This window comes from Electrona antarctica, assembly GCF_951216825.1.
Source record: "Electrona antarctica genome assembly, chromosome: 6".
Taxonomy (NCBI): domain Eukaryota; kingdom Metazoa; phylum Chordata; class Actinopteri; order Myctophiformes; family Myctophidae; genus Electrona; species Electrona antarctica.
In genome coordinates this window covers 36,931,164-36,954,466 of record NC_136811.1, presented here as the reverse complement: position 1 = coordinate 36,954,466, position 23,303 = coordinate 36,931,164, and the positions used below count along the sequence as shown (strand labels likewise).

General features: G+C 43.7%; 1 protein-coding gene across 1 annotated transcript; it reads left to right on the top strand.

Annotated features, from left to right (window-relative positions):
• Positions 1-422: 422 nt before the first annotated feature.
• ago1 (argonaute RISC component 1) lies at positions 423-21,399 on the top strand. The gene is made up of 19 exons (XM_079503418.1): positions 423-533; positions 4,809-4,995; positions 9,486-9,606; positions 9,783-9,964; positions 10,918-11,054; positions 11,404-11,538; positions 12,009-12,096; positions 13,321-13,468; positions 13,732-13,851; positions 14,176-14,298; positions 14,591-14,724; positions 15,604-15,788; positions 16,233-16,392; positions 17,918-18,008; positions 19,135-19,329; positions 19,460-19,594; positions 20,192-20,293; positions 20,448-20,647; positions 21,229-21,399. Exons 1-19 carry the CDS (start codon positions 509-511, stop codon positions 21,335-21,337), a joined length of 2,577 nt encoding a protein of 858 aa, XP_079359544.1. The 5' UTR covers positions 423-508; the 3' UTR covers positions 21,338-21,399.
• Positions 21,400-23,303: the final 1,904 nt, after the last annotated feature.

Below are 23,303 nucleotides of genomic sequence, written 5' to 3'. Positions count from 1 at the left end.
CAAGTGTCGACGAGAGATGACTACTCCAGTGTGGCAGAGGCAGAGAGAGAGAAGAAGCTTCAGATTTTGGGGGTGAGGGGCTGGCCTTTTTTGTTCCGCTGGAGAATCCTGCCTGCCCTGAACGGTGAAGCAGGAGGACAGCAGGCCGTCAAGAAGTCACAGCGCCGCCGGACAATCTGACGAAGTAGACCCCCGGGGAAGGGAGGCTGAGCCATCACCTATACCGCCCTCGACACCTTCCGATAGCAGGGGTCACTCACCAGACAGACCAGGCAGCGAACACCGTTAGCCTTCACTCCTCTGCGGGTCTGGGGCTGCTGCTGCTGCTGCTATAGGGGCAGGGGGCGGGGGGACAGCGGGAACGGAGCAGCCTGCACGCCGACAGGAGGAGACTGAGAGCGAGGAGGGGGCTGGAGGTCTGAGCCGCTTCCAGCCTGAAGGGGCCGGCGTTGTGGCCACATATAACCCTGGAATAACTAGTTTGTACCCGTGCGGCTAAGTGAATGGGATGGAGCCGGGACCGTCTGGCGCTGGTAGGTCTATCTTTCATTGTTTCTGGGGGTGATGAGTAAATGCATCAAGATATTGGCTGGTAAAAAAAACAGGACACAGTGGCCCTTAAAGCATCAGGGAGGTGTTTTAGATTGCATTGCTGCATGCTGGCAAATCTATCTATTCTGTTGCAACGTCGGTGGGTTTCTTTTGACACCCATACACGCACGACACTTTGTGGAATTGTGTCGTACGAAATAATTGATCAAGATTCATGGCACCGGGTCTTTTTGGTGCGTTGACTTGACAATGTCTTGAGCCAGGGGGCGGGGGGGTCGTGGGAATCTCCAGCGAGCAGGCACGAGGTAAAGCCCGCCTTCAAGCAGCAGCTGGCTGCAGCCTCCACACACGCGCACGCACGCACGCACACACACACACACACACACACACACACACACACACACACACACACACACACACACACACACACACACACACACACACACACACACACACGCACACACACCCCAAACGCCACACTATGACCCCCGCAGCGCACACAGCCCCATCCTGCCAGGTTATTCACATGTTATGTTGTCTAATAACATGAATACCTTACATGCGCTCTTTCAAGACATGAGCATAGGCCTAACATAACACAGTGATTAGTTAATTATATATCTATATCTAACCATAATTGAATTTAATGTTTTAAAGCACAATGTATTGTGAAATATTCACATCTGTACAGTGGGCGATTTGATTGTGCAGTACTCCTACTGGCACATGTAGACTGCTGACAATGTACTTAGTAAGAACATTGTCATACAAGTTTATAGCCACTAGTACTATGCAATAAGTTTATCAATTATTTATTTATTTAGTCAGGTTTCTTGAATGACGCTGAGATACAGATGACCTATTAAACTAGCTAGTGGTCTGAACTTGAAGTCCACCAATTCTGGAAAGGCTTGCACCATTGCATGCATTAATGCACCATGCTTGAACTCTCTTGTCCATGGCAGTTCAGTAGTTCTATGTCAAGATGTATGATCTGCTTTCCCCAGCTATGTTCATGTTCATGTCGTGAGTTAGTTCTATACGGTCATAATATCAGTAGCCTATATTGACTTAAATTTAAAGTAGCTGTCAGTTGCAGTTCAGTATGTTGAACCTAAGAATATATATCAATGATTATTTTTCCCCAAATGGAGGAGTGTACTCCGGGGGCCCTCATGTACATGTCTGTTTCTTTGTATTTGAAGCATGAACTGACCATGTTTAGCTCATGGTGGACAGCCAGTTACTAGAGGGAGAGGTACAGTAGGAGTAGGTAGTTTAACTTTAGCCAAAATGGGCGTAATACGTAATGGGTTGTTCCATGTCTCATTCATACAGTTAGTTTCTTGTGATTCCCTAGCATACGATGGGACTTGTCTACAAACATCTCCCACCATTGATGTGACATTTCACGTGGGCTGAACATTTTGCCCTGTAAGCACTGCACAACCTACAGTTCAGCATCAGTTTAACCTCCAACAGTATCTGCCCTATATAGTAGGGATCCACTGCCACCATTAAACTCAGCCCCCCACTTCTTAAGCCCTGGATGTTTTTTAGGCATTCTCCTTCACATTTTTATTGACACTTACACTGACACTTACAAAACATTTTTAAATGTTTTGTAAGTGAAAACAAACAAACAAATATTAAGGTTGCCAAGTTAGTCAGGCACGGAACGGAACAACGGAACAAAATGTGTTTGTAAATGTGTACATATACCGGTATATAGTCTTTCCTCTTTAACTTAAGGGGCAATTGACCTGTGATTCCTACTCCTATCATTATAAACTCTTTTGCCCAAATTTAGGACCACTCTACGCAACGTCATCAAACAGCTACGCGCACCTATAGTAACATCATTCTACAGGCCTGCGTTACACCTTTCTTTTTTTTCTTTTTTTTTTCCTTCCATTTTTTTTCCTCCCCCGTGGTGCTAGAGCAAGACCGGCCAAGCTTCTCTGGTCATTATAAAAGGAGCAGGTAGTAAGTTCCAATTATACAATATAAAAATGGCATATTATATGTGATCCAGGGATGCTGCGTTAAAGCAGAGAGATGACATGACTCGAGCCATCTTTTAGTTTAGCACCCAGCACCAGGGACAGCTATTGTCTGGGGATGTGTGTGAGCCCTGGCTCCACTTCTCACCATCTGTCTTCACTGGCGCGAGGGTGACGTGTGTGTTATTGTGTCTTCCTGTGTGAATGCCCATGTCTCTCTCTGTATGTGCAATGCGTACGCCCACAGACTTTGTGTCATCATCACATGCCCAGTGCCTGAACATGTCTGGTAACTGTGTTTGTAAGTGATCCCTTGAAGCAACTCGCATACACATGCATAACAAAAAGAAAAGCACCAAGTCTAATGCTTTTCTCCATGTCAGTGTTCGGGTATCACAAATTTCAGGCACCCCAAAACTGACGTAATGACTGTGAACATGACTGAGGGACCATGTTTGACCAGAGCAGCCTGTAAAGCAGAGCTCCTCCACTCTTCAGTAGTTTGGCTTGATGTGGGAACAAGATCACTCGGGGACCTAAAAGGCCAAGGTCCCTTTAAGCCCAATCGACCACGGTGGCACCCCCATCTCACAAATACCACAACGCACACACACATGCACAGTGCACACTCATACACACAGGTTTCCTGATCTCCATGACAATGCTGTGTTGCTGTGGTGTCTCCATGGTGAGGCTGAGAATGTGGAGGGGGCCCCCTATGTTTGTGTGTATGTGAGTGTGTGTTTCGCCTTAGCAGGGGCACTCCCTCTCTCACATCCAGACGTGTGTGTGTGTGTGTGTGTGTGTGTGTGTGTGTGTGTGTGTGTGTGTGTGTGTGTGTGTGTGTGTGTGTGTGTGTGTGTGTGTGTGTGTGTGTGTGTGTGTGTGGTGTGTGTGTGTGGTGTGTGTGTGTGTGTGTGTGTGTGTGTGATGGAGGACCAGGGCAGCTGGGGTCTTTGTTGTGGTGGAGGGGGCTGTTCTCTGGGGAGCCCAGAGGTTAAGACACAGGGCCCCTCTCAGGCAGGAGTCACGGCTAGCCTCACATTTAGCAGCCAGGTCCAGACCCCTCTTTGCTAGGCCTCCTGAATCAGACCTGTTTTTGCACATGCATGATGCTGTGGTCGTAGCCAGTCATTGATCAGTTGAACGGTAAATTGTTTTGAAAAAATGGAAACCCATCACAACAAGCATGCAAACTTCTTGCCTAGTAAGACCATGGCTGTGGCTAGCCTAAGCCTGTGAGTTAAGACACCACACGACAGTATTATAAACATTTTCAAGAGGGACATAGAATATGTTTTTGGGAAAGTAATGAGAATGCAGTATTATTAATGGACTTCTACCTGAGAGACTGAGGGTATAGTTGCACACGTAGTGTAAGCCTATATTATTGGGCAACCTAAATAGCATCGGTGTGATCCAGAACAGACAATGCAGGAAATCTGGAATCTGTCTCTTGAAACGGATTTATCCAGAAACCAAAAAATGTACTACTGATGTAGACCAGTATGCTTGACAGAGATTTATATCCCCCATGATGCCATTGATGAGACAATTAATTGTAAAGACGTCTGTATTGTCTGTACTCTGTAAGCATTGACCAGTTGCTGAAAAGGACTGAATTAGATTTGTTGGCATTCTTCAATGTCTGTACTATTGTAAAAATAAGCGTTACTCTAATATATCCCCCCCCCCCCTTAATTCTCATTCAATCGTCCCTCACCCCTCTCCTCTGTTCACACCCTCCCTAATCTCTTTGTTCACCCTTCGCCTTCTTTATTCCTCGTTAATATCTATCTCTTTTGCCACTTCTTGCATGGCGTATTATATCTCTCCCTGCCACTGTCCCACCATGTTGTTTTTGCTTCTCAACTGTTTTTCTTCCCTCACATGGTTCCATTCCTCATCTCTGACTTCCTCTTCCTGTCTGTCTTTCTCCTCGTGCCCACCTATCATGCCCCTTTGGCCCCTGCCACCTACGCTTCCTTCCTGGACTTATGCCCGCATCGCTGCCCCATCTGTGCTCCATCTTCCGCTGTCCAAAACCGCATCCTCTGCTTACTCTAACCACATCCCACACTTAACCTTTTCTGGTCAACCCATACATGCACTAATACTCTGTTTCTGCCCTCTGTACACCTCTCTAATGACTGTACTTGCCCACCCACTAATTAAACAATTCTTTTCCCTTCCATTGTGCACATTCTCTGCCTGCCCATGCCCACCTTTCCCTTTGTTTCTTCATCCTTCCAGTGCCCGGGGCCTTCCCGGCCCCACCACTGCAGCAGGTGTTCCAGGCTCCCCGCCGGCCGGGCATGGGCACCGTGGGCAAGCCCATCAAGCTGCTGGCCAACTACTTCGAGGTGGAGATCCCCAAGATGGATGTCTTCCATTATGAGGTGGACATCAAGCCCGACAAGTGCCCACGGCGGGTCAACAGGTGAGGTGACCAACTCATAAAACTCATAAAGCAAAATCTTAACCCATTTAGACCTAAGGACGATTCTACAAAATAATGTCTTATAAATCATGGCAGTTTTCTGAAAAACCCATGTTTCTATATCAGTCGTTACCCAGAAGCAAATATTTGAGTTAAAAATGTTCACATATTGCACCATATTTTTAAAACAGCAGATCTACAAGCTCATAGCGCAACACCGAGTGCCACGCTACGAGCTTGTAGATATGCTATTTTTCAATAGCTAAAGTATAACATAATAACACCAAAAGGGGTTCCCGTCAGACCAAGCTGAAGTGAAATAATATGTTTTTCACACTTCTAGATAGAACATATATCCATGTTCATAATGGGGACCTTGTTAACAATAGATGAAATATTTCAATTCAGAAGGCAAAGCTCTCTGTCTTCCGAGCAATCTTCATTCCTACTCTCACCTATGGTAATGAAGTGTGGGTCATGACCGAAAGAATAAGGTCGCGAATTCAAGCGGCCGAAATGAGTTTTCTTCGACGGGTGGCTGGCATCTCCCTTAGAGATAGGGTGAGAAGTTCAGTCACGCGAGAGAGACTCGGAGTAGATTCGCTGCTTCTTCGCCGGGAAAGGAGCCAGCTTAGGTGGTTCAGGCATCTGGTTAGGATGCCTCTCGGGCATCTCCCTAGGGAGGTCCTCGAGGCACGTCCCACTGGGAGGAGACCCTGGGGCAGACGAAGGCGCAGTTGGAGGAAACACATCGACTCACTGGCCTTGGAACGTCTCGGGATCCCCCAGGAGGAAGTCACTAATGTTGCTCTGGAGAGGGAAGTCTGGAGCTCTCTGGTGGAGATGTTGCCCCCGCGACCCGACTACGGATAAGCGGTTGAAGATGGATGGATGAATGGATGGAATTCCGTATTTGATCATCTTTTATCAAAAGATCAGTCTTAATTACTTCCTGTCAAACGAAAATGTAAAGCGTGATTACATCGGCAGGTACTATTAACTAATTTTAACCATGGCACCAGTCAATCAGTCTTTCAAATGGACCTATGATTCATGAGCCTAGCCCTATATGCTAGAGCCAGGGGTGCCCAAAAGGTAGATCGTGATCTATCAGTAGATCACAAAAGCTGTGGAGGTAGATCACATATGACCCTAAAAATAAAGATGTATTTTTTTTGCCATCTGCCACTTGAATTAAGCTGCCACTTGATTGATTGACATGCATCAAAAAGGGCCTGTCAGATCAAACCCACAATGTAATACTACAGACGTCAGTAGCATTATAAACCCTACCAGTTCCTTTTCCTCCCGTTTATTCCTCAAGTGCGCCGCTAGGTACATTTTGAAACAATTTTCAGCAATGGGATAATACTTTTTTTGGTGGATCTTGTTGAGCTGGTTTTTAAGTAGCTCGCAAGTCAAAGAAGTGTGGGCACCCCAGTGCTAGACACTACAGGGTGGTACTACTCATCAAAAGCTCAACAAAGATGGTGGCCGGTACATTACAAATGATCTAATTTAAACGGATACAGGATACTTGTTTGATTCTATAGCGCGTCACAGTCCCGCCCCCTTTCAGAACGACGAGTGGCCCAGGAAAGAATTCCGCTCTATACTGTCGTGCTGCAGTTCACGGTGTGACGACTTCAGATCAGAGTTGATTTCCTTAACCCAAGGGGACAAATGCACGCTGCGTGGACATTGAAAAAGTTAGCTGGAAAACTCGACTAATTTAACCTCGCCCGCATGATATCGCTGTGATTGGATGAGACCCACTCAGCCTCTGTTTCATTAGGAATTACGTCACAATATGGTCTAAAAAAACACAGGTACACAGGTACTAGTTTCTTTTAATGTTTTATGTAGAAGGAATTAACAAACATGTTTTTTCAGCCATTCTGGCCTTTGTCAGCAGGTTCTTCAGTGATACTTTAACTCTTATGGTCATGATGTGTGGGTCATGACGGAAATGATAAGGTTGTGGATACAAGCGGCCAAAATGAGATTTCTCAGAAGGATGGCTGGCATCCCCCTTAGAGATTGGGTGAGAAGTTCAGTCACACGAGAGAGAGTCGGAGTAGAGTCACTGCTTCGTTGCTTGGAGAGGAGCCAGCTTAGGTGGTTTGGGCATCTTGTTAGGATGCCTCTCAAGTGCCTCCCTAGGGAGGTCCTCGATGCAGATCCCACTGGAAGGAGACCGCCGGGCAGACCAAGGACCAGATGGAGGGATTACATCTCCATGCTGGCCTTGGAACGCTTTGGGATCCCCCAGGAGGAAGTTACTAATGTTGCTCTGGAGAGGGAAGTCTGGAGCTCTCTGGTGGAGCTGTTGCCCCCATGGCCCGACTACGGATAAGCGGTTGAAGATGGATGGATGGATGGACTTTAACTCTGAAACAAATTTCAAGTTAAATTACAATTAGATTGAACTATGTCTTAGGGTCCCATAGTTAAATTAAATTAAATAAACAGGTTTTTATTGTGTATTCACTTAGCAGCAGTAATATAGGACGTCATTGTAGTGAATTGGGCTTAAGTTAAAACTTTGATTCTGTCATATAAGGCTCTGTACATCAGGTGGTAGTAGTAATCAAGAAAGTTGCAATTATGTTTCCATCTCTACTACAAAGACAATGAGTCTACAGGGTTACTATTAGCTTTTGATCAGAGTAGAGGGTAGAAGTAGTTAAGAGGGATGAAGGTATATGTGTCAACAAGGCTATAATTGGGGCTATCGCTCACTTAAATACAATAAGTGGCAGGTTGGTAGTCACTAGGCACTAGTAGGCAGGTCTTTCTGTCAGCAGCCTCAACACTGCAACTATGATTGTTCGAAACAGATGCTTGAATTGAAAGTAAATTCTAACTTGATTGACCCTTCAATCTTCATACAGTATGCAAGGAGCCTGTATTTGATGTGTGAATCTCTTGAAACAATGCAAGTCAAAGTGTTTTGGAAATGTGTTGTCGGTGGCTTGTATTATTAGATGTTTCAACTCTGGTTTTACGTTTGACATTAGTTAGACTTTCTATATAAAATATATTAAATGTAGATAAAAATCACAATGTTTTTGAACGTTTCAACTGGAATCTAAATGCAGTCTTTGATTTGCTTATATAGTTAGGGATCTAATGGTGTTCACTGTTGATATAACTGTACAGAACTGACTTGCCAGTTGCCAGTCAACTGACTCTAATGAACAGAATTTGTTATTTGACAGATTAACAAAATAAAAGTTTAGTATAAGTTAATTAAATGTGCATGATATTAGTTATGACTTACTTAGATATGACTACTAAATAAACCAGGCAATCATTCTAGAATGGTTAAAAAAAGTGTAACAAGGCAGAAGTTTGTTCTTAGTGTAAGTATATACAGTATGTGTACATAACACATACTGTAGATAGCAACAAGAACCCCAAATGAAAGGTTAAAAAAAGAGCTCTTTTTGGTGCCAAATTTGAAGAGACATAATTTCCCACTGGTATAAATGGTTAAGTAAATGGACATCTAGTTTTGGTCAACTACCTCTTAAGTTGTGTCCCTCAATTTATCACAGAATAATATGTTCGGTTGCTGCTCTCTTTGAAATCACTAAAAACATTGAACAAAGCAAGAAAGGACCTGTGTTTTCAGATATTGTTTCATAGTACTGGTATTGTGTGGCCATCATCGTTTACAGATTAGTCAAGGCCCTTATTGGTTCCATGGCCAGGTATTGATCTGCCTTTGCGCGTTGCCTTACACTGATTAACTTCAGCCTTCGGAGATCCTGAAAGACATAACTCAACATGTTTTATTGTCTATTGAGAAAACCACGACCCAGAAGCAGACTGCTCATATAGCTCTCTCCACTTGATTGAACAAATGAGCAGTTGTCTATGGAGCAGGGAGAGTCTTTGAACTTCAGTCTGTCTGTATGAGCTTGGATGTGGTCTGAAAAACAAAGGAGAGAGAGAACTTTTCATGAGAAATGAATGGCAGTTTTTTGTCTAAAAAATACAACTAAAACCTCCGGAGGAAAAAAGGCTGCTTGTTGCAATCGGAAAAAAGATTTTCTATCAAACACTGTAAAAAAACATAGAGCTTCATTCTCTTCATATGAGGTAGTTGCCCGCTTTTAAGGACAGGGACAAAGGGTCCAAGAAGGCATGCAAAGGTCAAGCCTGCGTGATCTCTCCCATTCAAAGTGTCTCCTCATCCCCCACAATTTATATGAAGGCCAAGGCACCATGCATTGAAAGGTGGGGGCCCCTCGCACACCTACTTCTTTTGTCCTTGCCACTCCCCCACGACCATGAGATATTGCTTCCACCAGCTGTATCCTGTTGATCAATATATATCCTATCACCTTCAACCCCCCCCATCCAAAAGAACATCCTGATTGGATGATGGGTTTAATTTGTAGCATGACATCTGTTGGGGCCTCCAATGCAGTGTAGTTGTCAGTATACCAATGCAGTGTCATTTTCTGTGCTGCCCCCTGCAGGGAGGTGGTGGAATACATGGTGCAACACTTCAAGCCCCAGCTGTTTGGCGATAGAAAGCCAGTGTATGATGGCAAAAAGAACATCTATACTGTGCTAGCACTTCCTATCGGGAGTGAGAAGGTAGGTGTACGGCATCTTCTTCATTGCTATGTGTACGCACGTGATTGCACTTCCATCATTCTTTGACATATTGTCGATTATTTATTTACATCCATTGATGCCATACAATCATTGTTTAATTTGTCTTTTCTGTTTTCATTCTCTCTCCCCTATCTCACCCCTCACATTCCCTCCAGGTGGATTTTGAGGTGACCATCCCTGGGGAGGGAAAGGACCGTATCTTCAAGGTGTCCATCAAGTGGCTGGCCAAGGTGTCATGGCGCCTGCTCCAGGAGACTCTGGTCAGCGGTCGACTGCAGGTCCCCCTGGACTCTGTCCAAGCCCTAGATGTAGCCATGCGCCACCTGGCCTCTATGAGGTACATCACGCACAGTAAACATTCAAACGGTGGTCAGATGTATTCATTCACAGGAGTATAGTTACAGTCCAGGCATAAAAACGCACAAAATAACCAAATAATAAATCGTTGTTTGCTCTCTGCTTCTCTTTGTGTAGCTTGGAAGCACATTTGTTAGATTTTACTTTCAACCTCTGTCATTCTGTCAAGAAGTTGGAGGGGGAGGGGCATGCTTTTTCCATAGTTATATGATGTGTGCTACATTAAAACATACCAAATCAGCCAGCTAGCAAGGTTAATGGGGTGTGTTCCCTACGGTACATTCATTGGGATCAGACTCAATGCTTCACGACTCTTGAGTCAACAAATAAAAGATGCGTGTTAGCTGAGTTGTGCCAATAACCCAATACAGCCTAAATCGCTGGTATTGGCGAGTCCACAAGTCTATATGTACCGATCCGATGCCATGTAATTTAGCGTTTATATGTACAGATCTATGTGTACCGAGCCGATACCATGTAAGTTAGTGTTTATAAGCGTTTAACCTCTTTCACTCTTGTCTCAGGTAGTCAAACTACTATGTCAATGAAAGGTTCGTTTTACTTTGAGTGGAAGGACTAAATTATAATACCATATGAAATGCTGTCAAAACCCATTTTATCAGTCAAGAAAATAGGCAGGCATGACTGTATTTCTTGCTTTCAAAGATTGTGCCTGATGCCAGGCTTGGCAGCGATGAGTGTCTTTCTTCTGAAATGCCCCCTGTGAGACAGTAGCTTTACTGAGAGATTAATTTACGCTGAGGTCATAACTGTTGAGTCATCCTTCAATGCCATTGCTAAAGCCTAATTCATGCTATACCGCTGTATCACAGTGCATTTTTAATGTGAAAATCTGTTATTTGTGGCAAGTGACACCATTGTGTGATAGAGTATATCCTACGCTTAACCCTCTCCAAATCTTCTATCATCTAGGTACACACCGGTGGGCCGGTCCTTCTTTTCCCCTCCTGAAGGTTACTACCACCCCCTGGGTGGGGGGAGGGAGGTATGGTTTGGTTTCCACCAGTCGGTGCGTCCTGCCATGTGGAAGATGATGCTCAACATTGACGGTGAGTCAGTGGAGATGAACTCATCAGTGACAGTGAACTCATCTCATATCTCGCAGATCAGACAATGACCTCAACACCCGTAAACATGTAAAAATGTGAGACTAAATGTGTTTGCTATTGTAAAAAACTAAACAAAAAACAAGACATAAGTGATACGAAAGAAAGCCCATATAAAAAGCCAAATTGCACTCAAAATATACAAATAATATCTAATGCATATCTACTCATTGGACCTTTTTGTGAGTATTTCTGGGCGTAATTAAATGCCTTTTAAAAGTGAGAGATAAAATACAATCGTTGGATGAATTCTACCTACAGTGGTTAAATGCTGCTATCTGTCCCCCACTAGTGTCTGCTACGGCCTTCTATAAAGCCCAGCCAGTCATCGAGTTCATGTGCGAAGTCCTGGACATCCGTAACATCGACGAGCAGCCCAAGACCCTCACCGACTCCCAGCGGGTCCGCTTCACCAAGGAGATCAAAGGTGGGCTACTTAACAGTAAGAAACTATTTTGCCACCTCACACCTCTTGAGAGATGTCTACAACAGCTTTTAGTCCCCAGTTTATTTGATTTCTGCATTTTATCTTTGCCACATATATGTTGTTTCTGGTATACTTCTGGTTAGGAACATTTCTTTCTAAAGTTTGGTGTGATTACAAATTTATATTTATTACGTTAGAAATGTCACATTTGTCTTCTGTGTTAGGCTGGGATTGGGTGTTGCTTTGATCTGCTCTGTTACACTAACGTGTGTGTGTGTGTGTGTGTGTGTGTGTGTGTGTGTGTGTGTGTGTGTGTGTGTGTGTGTGTGTGTGTGTGTGTGTGTGTGTGTGTGTGTGTGTGTGTGTGTGTGTGTGTGTGTGTGTGTGTGTGTGTGTGTGTGTGTGTGTGTGTGTGTGTGTGTGTGTGTGTGTGTGTGTGTGTGCACGCCCTGCATTTGCTTGGTGTTCAGGCCTGAAGGTGGAGGTGACTCACTGTGGTCAAATGAAAAGGAAGTACCGTGTATGCAATGTCACCCGACGTCCTGCAAGCCACCAGACGTAAATGTCCTCTTATAGTCTATATATGCACATAACCACATAGATAGTATATGGTTTGTGGATGACATTTGTCCCACAACATAGTTTGAAACTAAACTTACAAGTGCATAGTCACAGTCTGGCATGGCCAGACTAATATCACTGCGTAGATATTGGTCTGGAAACTCTGTGTGGATAAAAGGGGCAGATAAAAAAAAGCCTCAATCTGCAGAGAGCTTTTTTTTTACTGGCAGATTCTTCTGGTTTCCAGGCCAGCACAGTCACATAATAAGAAGATGGGTTATACATGCCCTCGTCTCGTCTGGCCAGCCCTCTAATCTCGCTCCACTCCGAATAGAGAGTATGCGTGTGACATCATCATCAAACCAGGACGTTATGCAGGAAGGCCTACTGAGTGGCAAAAAACTACTTTCTACCCTTGACAGCCCATACATCCACACAGAAAATTCCTATCTGATTGCATTAAACAACATTAAACAATGTTAAACTCACTTTGCATGTTGCTTTGCCACTCGATTTGCCACTCGATGTGCCATTCACTTTAAGCATGCGCATACTCTCTATGGAGGACTGAAGAATCAGTGATCAGAAACAGTGGATGGAATGAGCAAGCAGCTCACTTGCTGGTGTGTGGGTAAACTTTAAGAGACAGGAATAGGGTCTGTCTGTGTTTTTCTAACCGGGTACAAACCAAAAATTGATAGAAAATGTATATCCATCAGCACAATTGGAAGAGTAACGTATTATAACATTGCCTGTAATCTGTGCACTGCACAATATAAACGAATGTATATCAGCAGCTTTTGTTGGCGTAATGTTACTTGCTGCAATCACCATGTTTGTTCCACTGAGTAGTGATTTAATGTGGACAATATTGATGTGAGCACCTTGTCGAACCCCTCCTCCTCCGCTGTGGAACAGCTCCTGTTCACACTCTCAGCGGCCCGCGGCACGCGGCCCCTTTTATCCACTTTTCACTTCAACGTTCCCCAGGCTTTCTTCATGAGAAAGCAAGCGTTGCTCAGACCACCTGATGTGGTGATAAGAAAAACATCATCCAGTGCCTAAAGTGGGGATCAAAACGTCATGCACTAATAGCCTACTATTAGTTGTGGGATATTATATTCAGTGCAAATCATATTTGTGATTCATAGTAATGCATAGTTATTACACATTTATGGGATGTAGATATTGACATGTTTTTATTCTCATGCTCTGTTCCAGGTTTCCCCTCCAACTTGAGAGTGGGCAGACAGTAGAATGTACAGTTGCCCAGTACTTCAAGCAGAAGTACAACTTGCAGCTGAAATACCCCCACCTGCCATGTCTACAGGTGGGACAGGAACAGAAGCACACCTACCTACCCCTGGAGGTGAGGCGATAATACAAGATCTTGTACTGTACATGAAAGCCTAGCATACACTGAATGCATTCATCATTAAAGACATAATGACTAATTAAACACCCACTCTTTATCACTTGTCAACTTGTGATTTGACAATAAACTTGAAGTTGAAAGGGTTGTTATTTTTAGGTGATGTATTACAATTCACACTAGAAGAATGTAATGATTGAGAACATTAAACATTGGTGTGTACTTCCAATTTCGACTGACTTTGGGCTTGCTCGTTGCAGGTGTGCAACATTGTAGCAGGTCAGCGGTGCATCAAGAAGCTGACTGATAATCAGACCTCCACTATGATCAAAGCCACAGCTCGCTCTGCACCTGACAGACAGGAGGAGATCAGCAGGCTGGTGAGTGTTGGCGACCCCTAGTGGGGGAAAACTGACGGTGACATTTATTATTGCATCATCACTCATCAATATCGGTGAAAATAATCTTTGTGTATTGTGCTGACAGTTCAGTTGCATTCTGCATTAAGCCGGGGTTGGGTAACTTGGGTTTGAATATGCTACTAGACCAATGGTTCTGGACTGGTTAGTCCAGGCTTGAATTGTTGGACCTCATACTGTACAAGCTCTAATGCATAATAAAAATAAATCTAGTTATTTCTATTCAAGTTATTAAACATGCAATACATCCCCTCCCTCCACCGACCCACAATTTACTCTGCACAGATGAAGAACGCAAACTTCAACCTGGATCCATACATCCAGGAGTTTGGAATCAAGGTAAAGGATGAAATGGCCGAGGTGACAGGGAGGGTTCTACCTGCTCCCATCCTGCAGTATGGAGGAAGGGTAAGTCATGACTCGCTTTCTGTTGTTTGGCCCTTGTTGACTGTTTTTTGTTGACTAATCCATTATTAAAACCAAAATCTAGAGGTCTCTTTGCATGGTTGTGCTTTTAATTGAGTGTGTGACTGTGAGTGCAATTGATGGGCTGTAATGGCCTTTAATTGCGGTAATGCAAATATCTGTAACCAGAAACATTTCAGCCAACTCTTATATTGTGTTTATTGTACCAAACTCTTGGATTTATCTCATTAAAGTTTTGTTTGAATATTGTTTCCTTGTGTTCCTTCATCCACAGAACCGTGCCATAGCTACCCCCAACCAGGGAGTGTGGGACATGAGGGGGAAGCAGTTTTACAATGGCATAGAGATCAAAGTGTGGGCGATTGCCTGCTTTGCCCCCCAGAAACAGTGCCGGGAAGAGGTACTCAAGTAAGTATACTAGATGGCATCAAAAGTGACAACCTTGTAAAATAAATGCAAGAAAAGAAAATGAATTAACAATATACAACTGAGTATAGAAGCATTAAATGAAATGAAAAACATCAGATAAGTGTCATGCATCAGCATTTGCTGTAGCTGGTTCAGTGGAAAATGTGCATTCATCCGAAACATTCTTGGAATAGCCTATTGTAACAGAGTAGCCCTGACCGAGGTGAAAAGGGAGTGAGCTCGTATCTCCACTGGTCAAGGGGGTTTGCCCTTGGGATGAGCGGATGATGTTTGGTTTCCCAAGTTTGAGACCCGGGTTTGAATAATGGAATCACACCTATATTTCAACACCATGGTACTCAACAGACCCAGGAAGAAACATTTTAAAGTTTTTTTTTTGTGGCTTTGGCCTTTATTTTTATACATTTATTTTATGGAGGGACAGACGGTAGGCTGACAGGAAATGGGGAGAGAGATGGGGGGGGTGACATGCAGTAAAGGCCGTCAGGATTGGGAGTCGAACCCGTGGCACACTGCCAGACTGGATTGCCAGCCAAGGTGCCTGGACCGCTGAGCCACGGCCCAGGCTGGAAGAAATATTTTAGTACATACTGTACATACAGCACCTCACCTAAATCTACAATAAGTACAATAAATGCACCTGCTGTACAGGAATTGTTGTCGGAGGCAGACGGGTAGATTTTCTTCCTTAGGATTACACAGCCCCTACATGGTACAGGAATAGCAGGACCTCACCTTCAATATAAAGTGACAGGCATATGATTGACAGTCATTCATTAAATGTTGTAGACTTATTGTAGCTTGTGTTGCAGAGTTTCTTTGCTAATTGTCAGTTTTTTTATCCCCATTTTCTCCCAGAAACTTCACAGACCAGCTGCGTAAGATCTCTAAGGATGCTGGGATGCCGATCCAGGGCCAGCCGTGTTTCTGTAAATACGCCCAGGGGGCCGACAGCGTGGAGCCCATGTTCAGACACCTGAAGAACACCTACTCTGGACTGCAGCTCATTATCGTCATCCTGCCGGGAAAGACTCCAGTCTACGGTAAGATATCTCACCTGTACTTACTATGACCGAGCTTTTTCACGCGAAGAGGACTCTGCTTTAGTTTTATTTGTTGTGTATTTATTTATACACTAAAACACAGAAGAGGGGGTAAAATATTGCAAACTATCATTATATTAATCTATCTCAAAACATGCCTGGTTGTTGAAATGTCAACAACCAAGTCAGTCAATGTTTTATTAAAAAATCACACCAGTGTGAAGTGAGGGGTGCTCTTATCATCATACATCATCATGTCCAGCTTTTAATGTTTGTGTTTACACTATGAAATAAAAATGACCATTCATTAATAATGGCATTTAATTTATGTTAGGACAATGTTTGCGGACATAGGAGGGGGCTAGTGCCACTCAAACAATATAGGCTACATTACTTGCATGTAGTTCTTGACAGTGACACCTGTAGTCTGTTGATCCCCATCAGCGGAGGTGAAGCGTGTGGGAGACACCCTCCTAGGCATGGCCACCCAGTGCGTCCAGGTGAAGAATGTGGTGAAGACGTCCCCTCAGACCCTCTCCAACCTCTGCCTCAAGATCAACGTCAAGCTGGGAGGAATAAACAACATCCTGGTACCTCATCAACGGTGAGTGTACTACCCACTGCATTTGACTACAGTGAAATTTGTTTTCTTTAATCAAAGGAATATGAAAGCAGGGTTTAATATTACTCGTCCCTTAGTCTGTGTTTTTTTCTCCGCCAGACCAGACGGCCGAAGGCCTGAGATTATGTCTGGCACACAAACAGACAGACACTTTCTGTTTGTTTGTGTGTCCATCTATGAACAGCTAACCTCTACCCCAACATTTTCAAATCAGTCTCATGGTGGTGCAATTATAGCCTGGTTCACCTCTTGATCCTTAGGTTGTACAGTCAAAACATATTTCCCTGGATTCATGCCGCAACTACCCAGATAGGCCTGCCCACTTCCTGCCATTTTGTGTTTTCTTCAAAACACTTTTAGTTTTTACTACTACTACAGATTTGTTTTTGTCACTCTCACAAATCGGTACATAATGGCATGTGATCAAGATGTATCAGTCAGATTGTCAATATTCCATTCCGATTGGCTCCACCCAAAAAATGGATTACTGTAATTTGTTTATCATTATAACTTGAGCTACCCCTAATGGTAAGCTGTCGAGCCAAATTAATGTATGTATCTTGGTAAAGTGGTGTCATCAGTACTACGTGCTCCAAATTAATCCATCCACCCACCGAACTGGCTGGGACACACTTTTCCGCGTAACAGACCCACACGGGGAAAACAACTCGGACCCTGATACTACTAGCTACTCTTGCGTCAGTCGACAGAACTTCTTCTTTGGGGAAGCATCGCGGCCAACGCGGGGGTTGCGTGGCACAGGCACCTGAAAGCCAGCTCTGACAGTTGGACGGGGGCATGTTAACGTGAACACACGCGCTGTTTCAACACCATATAGGCTACATGAACGCTGAAAGCCTGGCTACGACAGGTTACAGCCCTGCACGCACCCAGCGTGACTGCGTGACACACTGAACATCACCATCACAAGTATTCATAATGTTATGATCATCCAACAGATATAAAAGTGCACAGGATTGTAACTGTTGCCAAGGCAATTCCCCGTCCGGGTGGACTTAAACCCTGTTGTTGTTAGACCATCTGTAAACAATTCCCCCCCTATCAGTAATGTGATCTATTACATTGCATTACCCACACTGAACATCATTTGCTGTTCATATATTCAGAACGGGTAAGGACTAGTACTATAAAAGAGGCATTGCCGCTCCTACAGTATGTTCTTTAACTATTAAGCTATGTTTTCTATCATCATGTTTCCTATTAAGTTGATCAAAAATGTACTTCATCTTGAGGGCAACTTGCAAGTTAGTAGATGAAAGGTGCATGGCAGACAGCTAGTTTACATAATAGCTCTTATCTGTGCAGGAAGGTTATGATTTAATAAATTAGCATGGTGTGAAACATTTCAGCACATTTGATTTGGTGCCTCTCTCCTGGTCACACCCTGCCGGAAATAATAAATTGATGACTTCAAGTTTAGTGGCCTAGTAGCCTCACACTCAATTAATAAGTGTGATTCTATCTCCTCATCTGTTCCTGCTCCCAGGTCAGCAGTGTTCCAGCAGCCAGTTATCTTTCTCGGAGCAGACGTCACACATCCCCCTGCTGGAGATGGGAAGAAGCCCTCCATTACTGCTGTAAGTCTCAACATTTTACAGCATGGATAAATAGGGTGGCCAAAAGCCAGGAAGATATTCACTTTACTGATTCTCTCAGTTAAGATTATGTTGTCGCAGCTCTTAACTGGTCAACTGCTAGTGCTATGCCCCCTCTCATGTGGTTCTCTGTCAGGTGTCTTCATTTTAAGCAGAGCAGACAGTCTAATGCAGGGGTGCCCACACATTTATGACGTGAGATCTACTTTCAAAATGACCCACTGAAAAAATAATTGTACCATTGCTGAAAATAGTTTAAATATATAATGTACCTGGGGGGGCTTTGGAATAGGGAGGGGGGTGAAATTATGACAGGCAGTTTCTGCTGTCAAAATATATGTATTTAACTTAAACGCCCAATGCATTCTCAATGGCAATAGCACAAACTTTGGCATGCTACTAGTCCTACATACTTACACCTAGAAACCCCATTCAAACCTATTTAGGTTCTTCTTACGGTGGACATGTTTGCCTGAAAATAAATCTTTTAAATGTTTCATAGTTTTAGAAATATAGTGCTTTCAAATTTGAGAAATTCACAATGGGGCTCAATGGCAGATATTGGCACATCAAAAAATTCTCCTAGAAACTCCAATCACACGTGTGTGTGTGCACTTCAGTCACAGAGAGAGTTTAGGTCTAGAGTGGTTTGACTGGCTCTGGCTGACACAGGAGAAGTATGTTAGCCAGGAATCATAGTATAGTTGTGGTAACGTGTTGGTTTTGCTGCACTATAAATCTCACCTTCACTGCCTGTAGGGGATGCTATTACACCAATAGAGGAACTGGGAACAGTAAAAGGTTCAGCTCTTTTAGTGACACTTATGATTTAATTCTATGATTAATAATTTCCTACTGTAATTGTCTTTTTGTGTCAACCAAGATAAATAAAAATGTCTTTACAGCTATGAATTTAGAGTACTAGCGAGGTAGGGAGGACTGTGCACTATTATTTATGAGCATTACTGTAGATGTCCAATACGTGAGTGGAGGGCAGTTGATCACTACTCAAAGTTAGCCCACTAACTATGTAGGTTTGGAATCTATTCTTAGTGTTCTGTTGTCATATTCTTCTTTCATCTCCTTCCTTCCACTTGTCTTCTAACAGGTGGTAGGCAGTATGGACGCCCACCCCAGCAGATACTGTGCCACAGTGAGGGTCCAGAGACCCAGACAGGAGATCATTGAAGATCTATCTTACATGGTGCGTGAGCTGCTGATCCAGTTCTACAAGTCAACCCGCTTCAAACCCACCAGGATCATCTTCTACAGAGATGGGGTTCCAGAAGGGCAGCTGCCACAAGTATGTACAATTTGTTTAAGTTTGATTTTAAATCGATAGTTCATGTTTTGTGAGATGAACCATAGCTTTACTTTAAATAATATACTGTATATTATTACTGATAATTGAGTCATGGACTTGTGTTGTGCAGATTCTCCACTATGAGCTTCTGGCCATCAGAGATGCGTGCATCAAGTTGGAGAAGGATTATCAGCCGGGTATCACCTACATTGTGGTCCAGAAACGCCACCACACACGCCTCTTCTGTGCCGACAAGTCTGAAAGGGTGAGTTCCTTTCACAAGTTGGATTGTACAGTTGAGAATGACAGGAAACGTCATTAGAGCCTATATGTGGTTTGCGCCTTAACTAGTACTAGGCCATCAGCGCCCCATGTACAGAATCTTATTGGGGCGGCCATGTTTTCCAATTTATTTTATTAAAGTAAAGTCAACATCAGCAACACAAACAGTGTTCATAGCGTTCTATACCTCTATCAAGGACAGATTTAGCAGTTAAAGATGAGCTGAATAGTGTCTTATGAAATCCTGTGTTTGAGCAATCTGATTGTCTCCACCAGGCCGAAGGCATGGGGAGAGAGTATGTTTTGCACTCCGTCCGTGTGTGTGTCCGTCCGTGTGTGAGTCTGTCCGTCCGTCTGTTACCAGCTAATCTCCGGCACCGTTAACCTAAATTTTTCAGAACGGCCTGTTATAGCGCCACCAGGAGGCCGACTTTTGTAGAAAAAAAAATACATACAAGGGTATTGCATAACCGAGTGGGACATGCATTACCAACTTGCATCGTTCCTGACTTGTGTGGCTCCCAGGTAGGGGTAGGCATGTAGTATTTAATAATTACCATTCTGTATTGTCTGTGCCTAGATTGGGAAGAGTGGAAATATTCCTGCAGGGACCACTGTGGACACCAGCATCACGCATCCCTTTGAGTTTGATTTCTACCTGTGCAGCCATGCTGGTATACAGGTAAAATGAATACATCTTTCTTAGCATTGGTCCATAGACAATGTCATTATATAAGATGTTGTTATAATGGTTTCATGTCTAATGAAGTTGTTTTTCATAACCAATTAATGTAGTTGTTTGCTTATTCAGTTGATTGCCTGTTCTCTTTGTCCAGGGTACCAGTCGGCCCTCTCATTACTATGTCCTGTGGGACGACAATCGTTTCACCGCCGACGAGTTGCAAATCCTCACCTACCAGCTGTGCCACACTTACGTGCGCTGTACCCGCTCTGTCTCCATCCCTGCGCCAGCCTACTATGCCCGTCTTGTGGCGTTTCGTGCCCGCTACCATCTGGTGGACAAGGAGCATGACAGGTGTGTGTTTGTTTTTAAAGGATTAATATCAAATGTTATCTGCAAATAGTTCAAAATGTATAGAAAAGAGTTGCAGTATTACTAAACACTTTAAAAGGCCTTGGCCATACAGTATATTTTTTTCCCATGCTTTGAACCCTGCGGTCTATACAACGTGCGTCTAATCTATGGATTTTTACAGCTAACGGCCACTAGGGGGCCTTCTATGGCCGGCTATGGCCTCTATGTGGCTTATAGTCCAGTGCGGCTTGTATATGTACATATACAATTTTTTTCCCTAAATTTAGCTGGTGCAGCTTATATTCAGGTGCGGCTTATAGTCCGGAAATTACGGTATACAGTATTTATGGTAATACCGACAGGTTTCACAATTTAATGCACAAGTTTTCTTTTTCACTACACACTTTTTTTTCACCACTAGGTTAATTTATCAGAATAGGATGGTTCACAATCACGTGGAAGCAGATGTAACTGACAATTGTTTTCACAGTTTTGATCAAATTGTTGTTTCTCATTTAAAATATGAAGAATGCCTTCTAACATGGTGGTGACCGCGGTTCTATGTCTTTCATCTTATCTAGCGGGGAGGGCAGCCACGTGTCTGGTCAGAGTAACGGCCGGGATCCTCAGGCGCTGGCCAAAGCTGTTCAGATCCACCACGACACACTGAGGACCATGTACTTCGCCTGAGCCACGACCATCGTCCCGCCTTCATTCCTACCTGAGTGGGCATACAGCCCACAGTAAGGCAAAACCACCTCATCCCCATGCCTTCCTCCCTGCAACTGCCCACCCACACATACTCCACAGACATCCCATGTCTGACAAAGCCAAGTCAGTCCCCCAAGGAAAAAATCCACCTGTAAAACACAGGCAGACTCTACAGCCTCATGCACTCACAAATGGTTATGAATATTATTGTTATTATTGTTCTTTGTTATTTTGACCTTACCAGGACTATTGCTCTTTTTTATGTTGAATTTTTAAACTGTGGGTATTATATTATTGTTATTGTATTGTATGCTACGTTCACACTCCTATGTATGCAATATGGATGGGAGGACAACAGGCGGGAACAAAAAAAAGACGATCCTGAAACTTTTTTGACTGCCACCACAATGCTGCCTCTTTACCCATCTGAATGCCGGATGCCAGTGTTCCAAGCTCTTTGGTACGGGGCCCCTTCAGAGGGGTGGTAATGGACACTACCCTTTTATCATTATTTTTAACATTGTCATGAACTGCATTCTTGCCTGTGTTATGTTTTTGAATAATGTTTTTTTGTTTGTTTTTTAAGGCCTTGAGGAGGCAGTGGTATGGTACATTAGCACTTAGCGATAGCATGTAGACGCTGCCAGCCCCACACACAAAAGTTTGTTATTGTGTGAGGTTAGCCCTCTGGTCTATATAATATTGAATACAGAGGAAGAGCAGCTGTAGCATATTGTAGATACAGGAGTAAAGTCCTGCCACACACAATGTGCTGTTTGGCCAGTCCCTTAGATAATTTAGCCAATAGATCAAACTTAGTGTAACGATAGAGGGACCATTTGCATAGAGTGTATCAAATATACTTGCACCCCATGCACCTAAACCAGCATTATTAACCAGCCAAATGTGATACCAACCAATGGAAATGGGCACTTAAACAGGAAGATAATCTTTTGTTTCTGTATGCATAGCTCTTATAAGAATTACGAGGCACTTTTTTAATTTACGTTATGGTTTGTTTCACTTCTGAATGGGGAGACTGTCTTATGAGGCTCAGGCTAGACACAATTTGCCTGAATATCACACACTCTCACCCTCTCATAGCTTGAAAAAGGCAACAAAGGCAATAGGCAAGGTCGGATCTCCTTTGTAGATTTGAATGCAGGCAAATGGAAGCCTGTGATCACTTTAAGTGCTGCAAAGCCGAAACTACATTCAGCACTTGACCTTGCTATGATCATTCTCCACATTACAACATGTATCATTGGACATGACGCCAAACGGTGGAATTCATTAACATCCACCCCTTCCCATAATGCAGACAGCTGCACCTCATATAAAGCTCTTCCTCCTACGCCTTGCAGGTGTGTTACAGGCACCGATTACTCTGAGCCTGGCCAACGTGAGCACATTTACATGTCAACCTCTCAGTTCCGCTCTTAGCATGTAGAGATTCCCCTTTTCAAAGCACTTGGCCCTTATCTCCCGCTAACCCAAAAAACATATGGACAAGTCCCCCCCCCTCTCTTTGTTTAGTAGCTTTGCCCTATGCTCTCTATCCTGTCTTTTAACGTCATCTACCTGTGTCATTCCTTGCCCTGCCCCCCAGTCTGTGCTAGATATTCCCCATTGGTGCGCTGTGTGCATGAGCAACACAGATAGGGGGTTGCTACATAAGTCTGGGTGGGTCATTATTGCTACTTTATATACCCTGCCTTTACATCTCGTCACTTTCTGGCTTTATGGAACAAAAAATTGCATGTTGCTATTTTTTATGACTGGATATTCTGAGCCACCTTATTTTGGTTTTGTTAGAGATAGGAGCCTCGTGCTCACCGCTGCCTGTCAGTCATTTTGCCTCGATTGTGTAATGGATGAAGACTGCTTTTATTTTCCTGTATTATGATTATTGTGACTAGTGTCAGTCTGTCAGTGTATCCTCAAG

What these genes read in the sequence shown, in the direction of transcription:
- ago1 (XM_079503418.1), top strand. Translation starts at nt 509, where the DNA reads ATGGAGCCGGGACCGTCTGGCGCTG. An exon ending in CTTCACCAAGGAGATCAAAG is followed by an intron (nt 11,539 to 12,008) that starts GTGGGCTACTTA and finishes CTTGGTGTTCAG; the next exon opens with GCCTGAAGGTGGAGGTGACT. An exon ending in CAGAAGGGCAGCTGCCACAA is followed by an intron (nt 19,330 to 19,459) that starts GTATGTACAATT and finishes TGTGTTGTGCAG; the next exon opens with ATTCTCCACTATGAGCTTCT.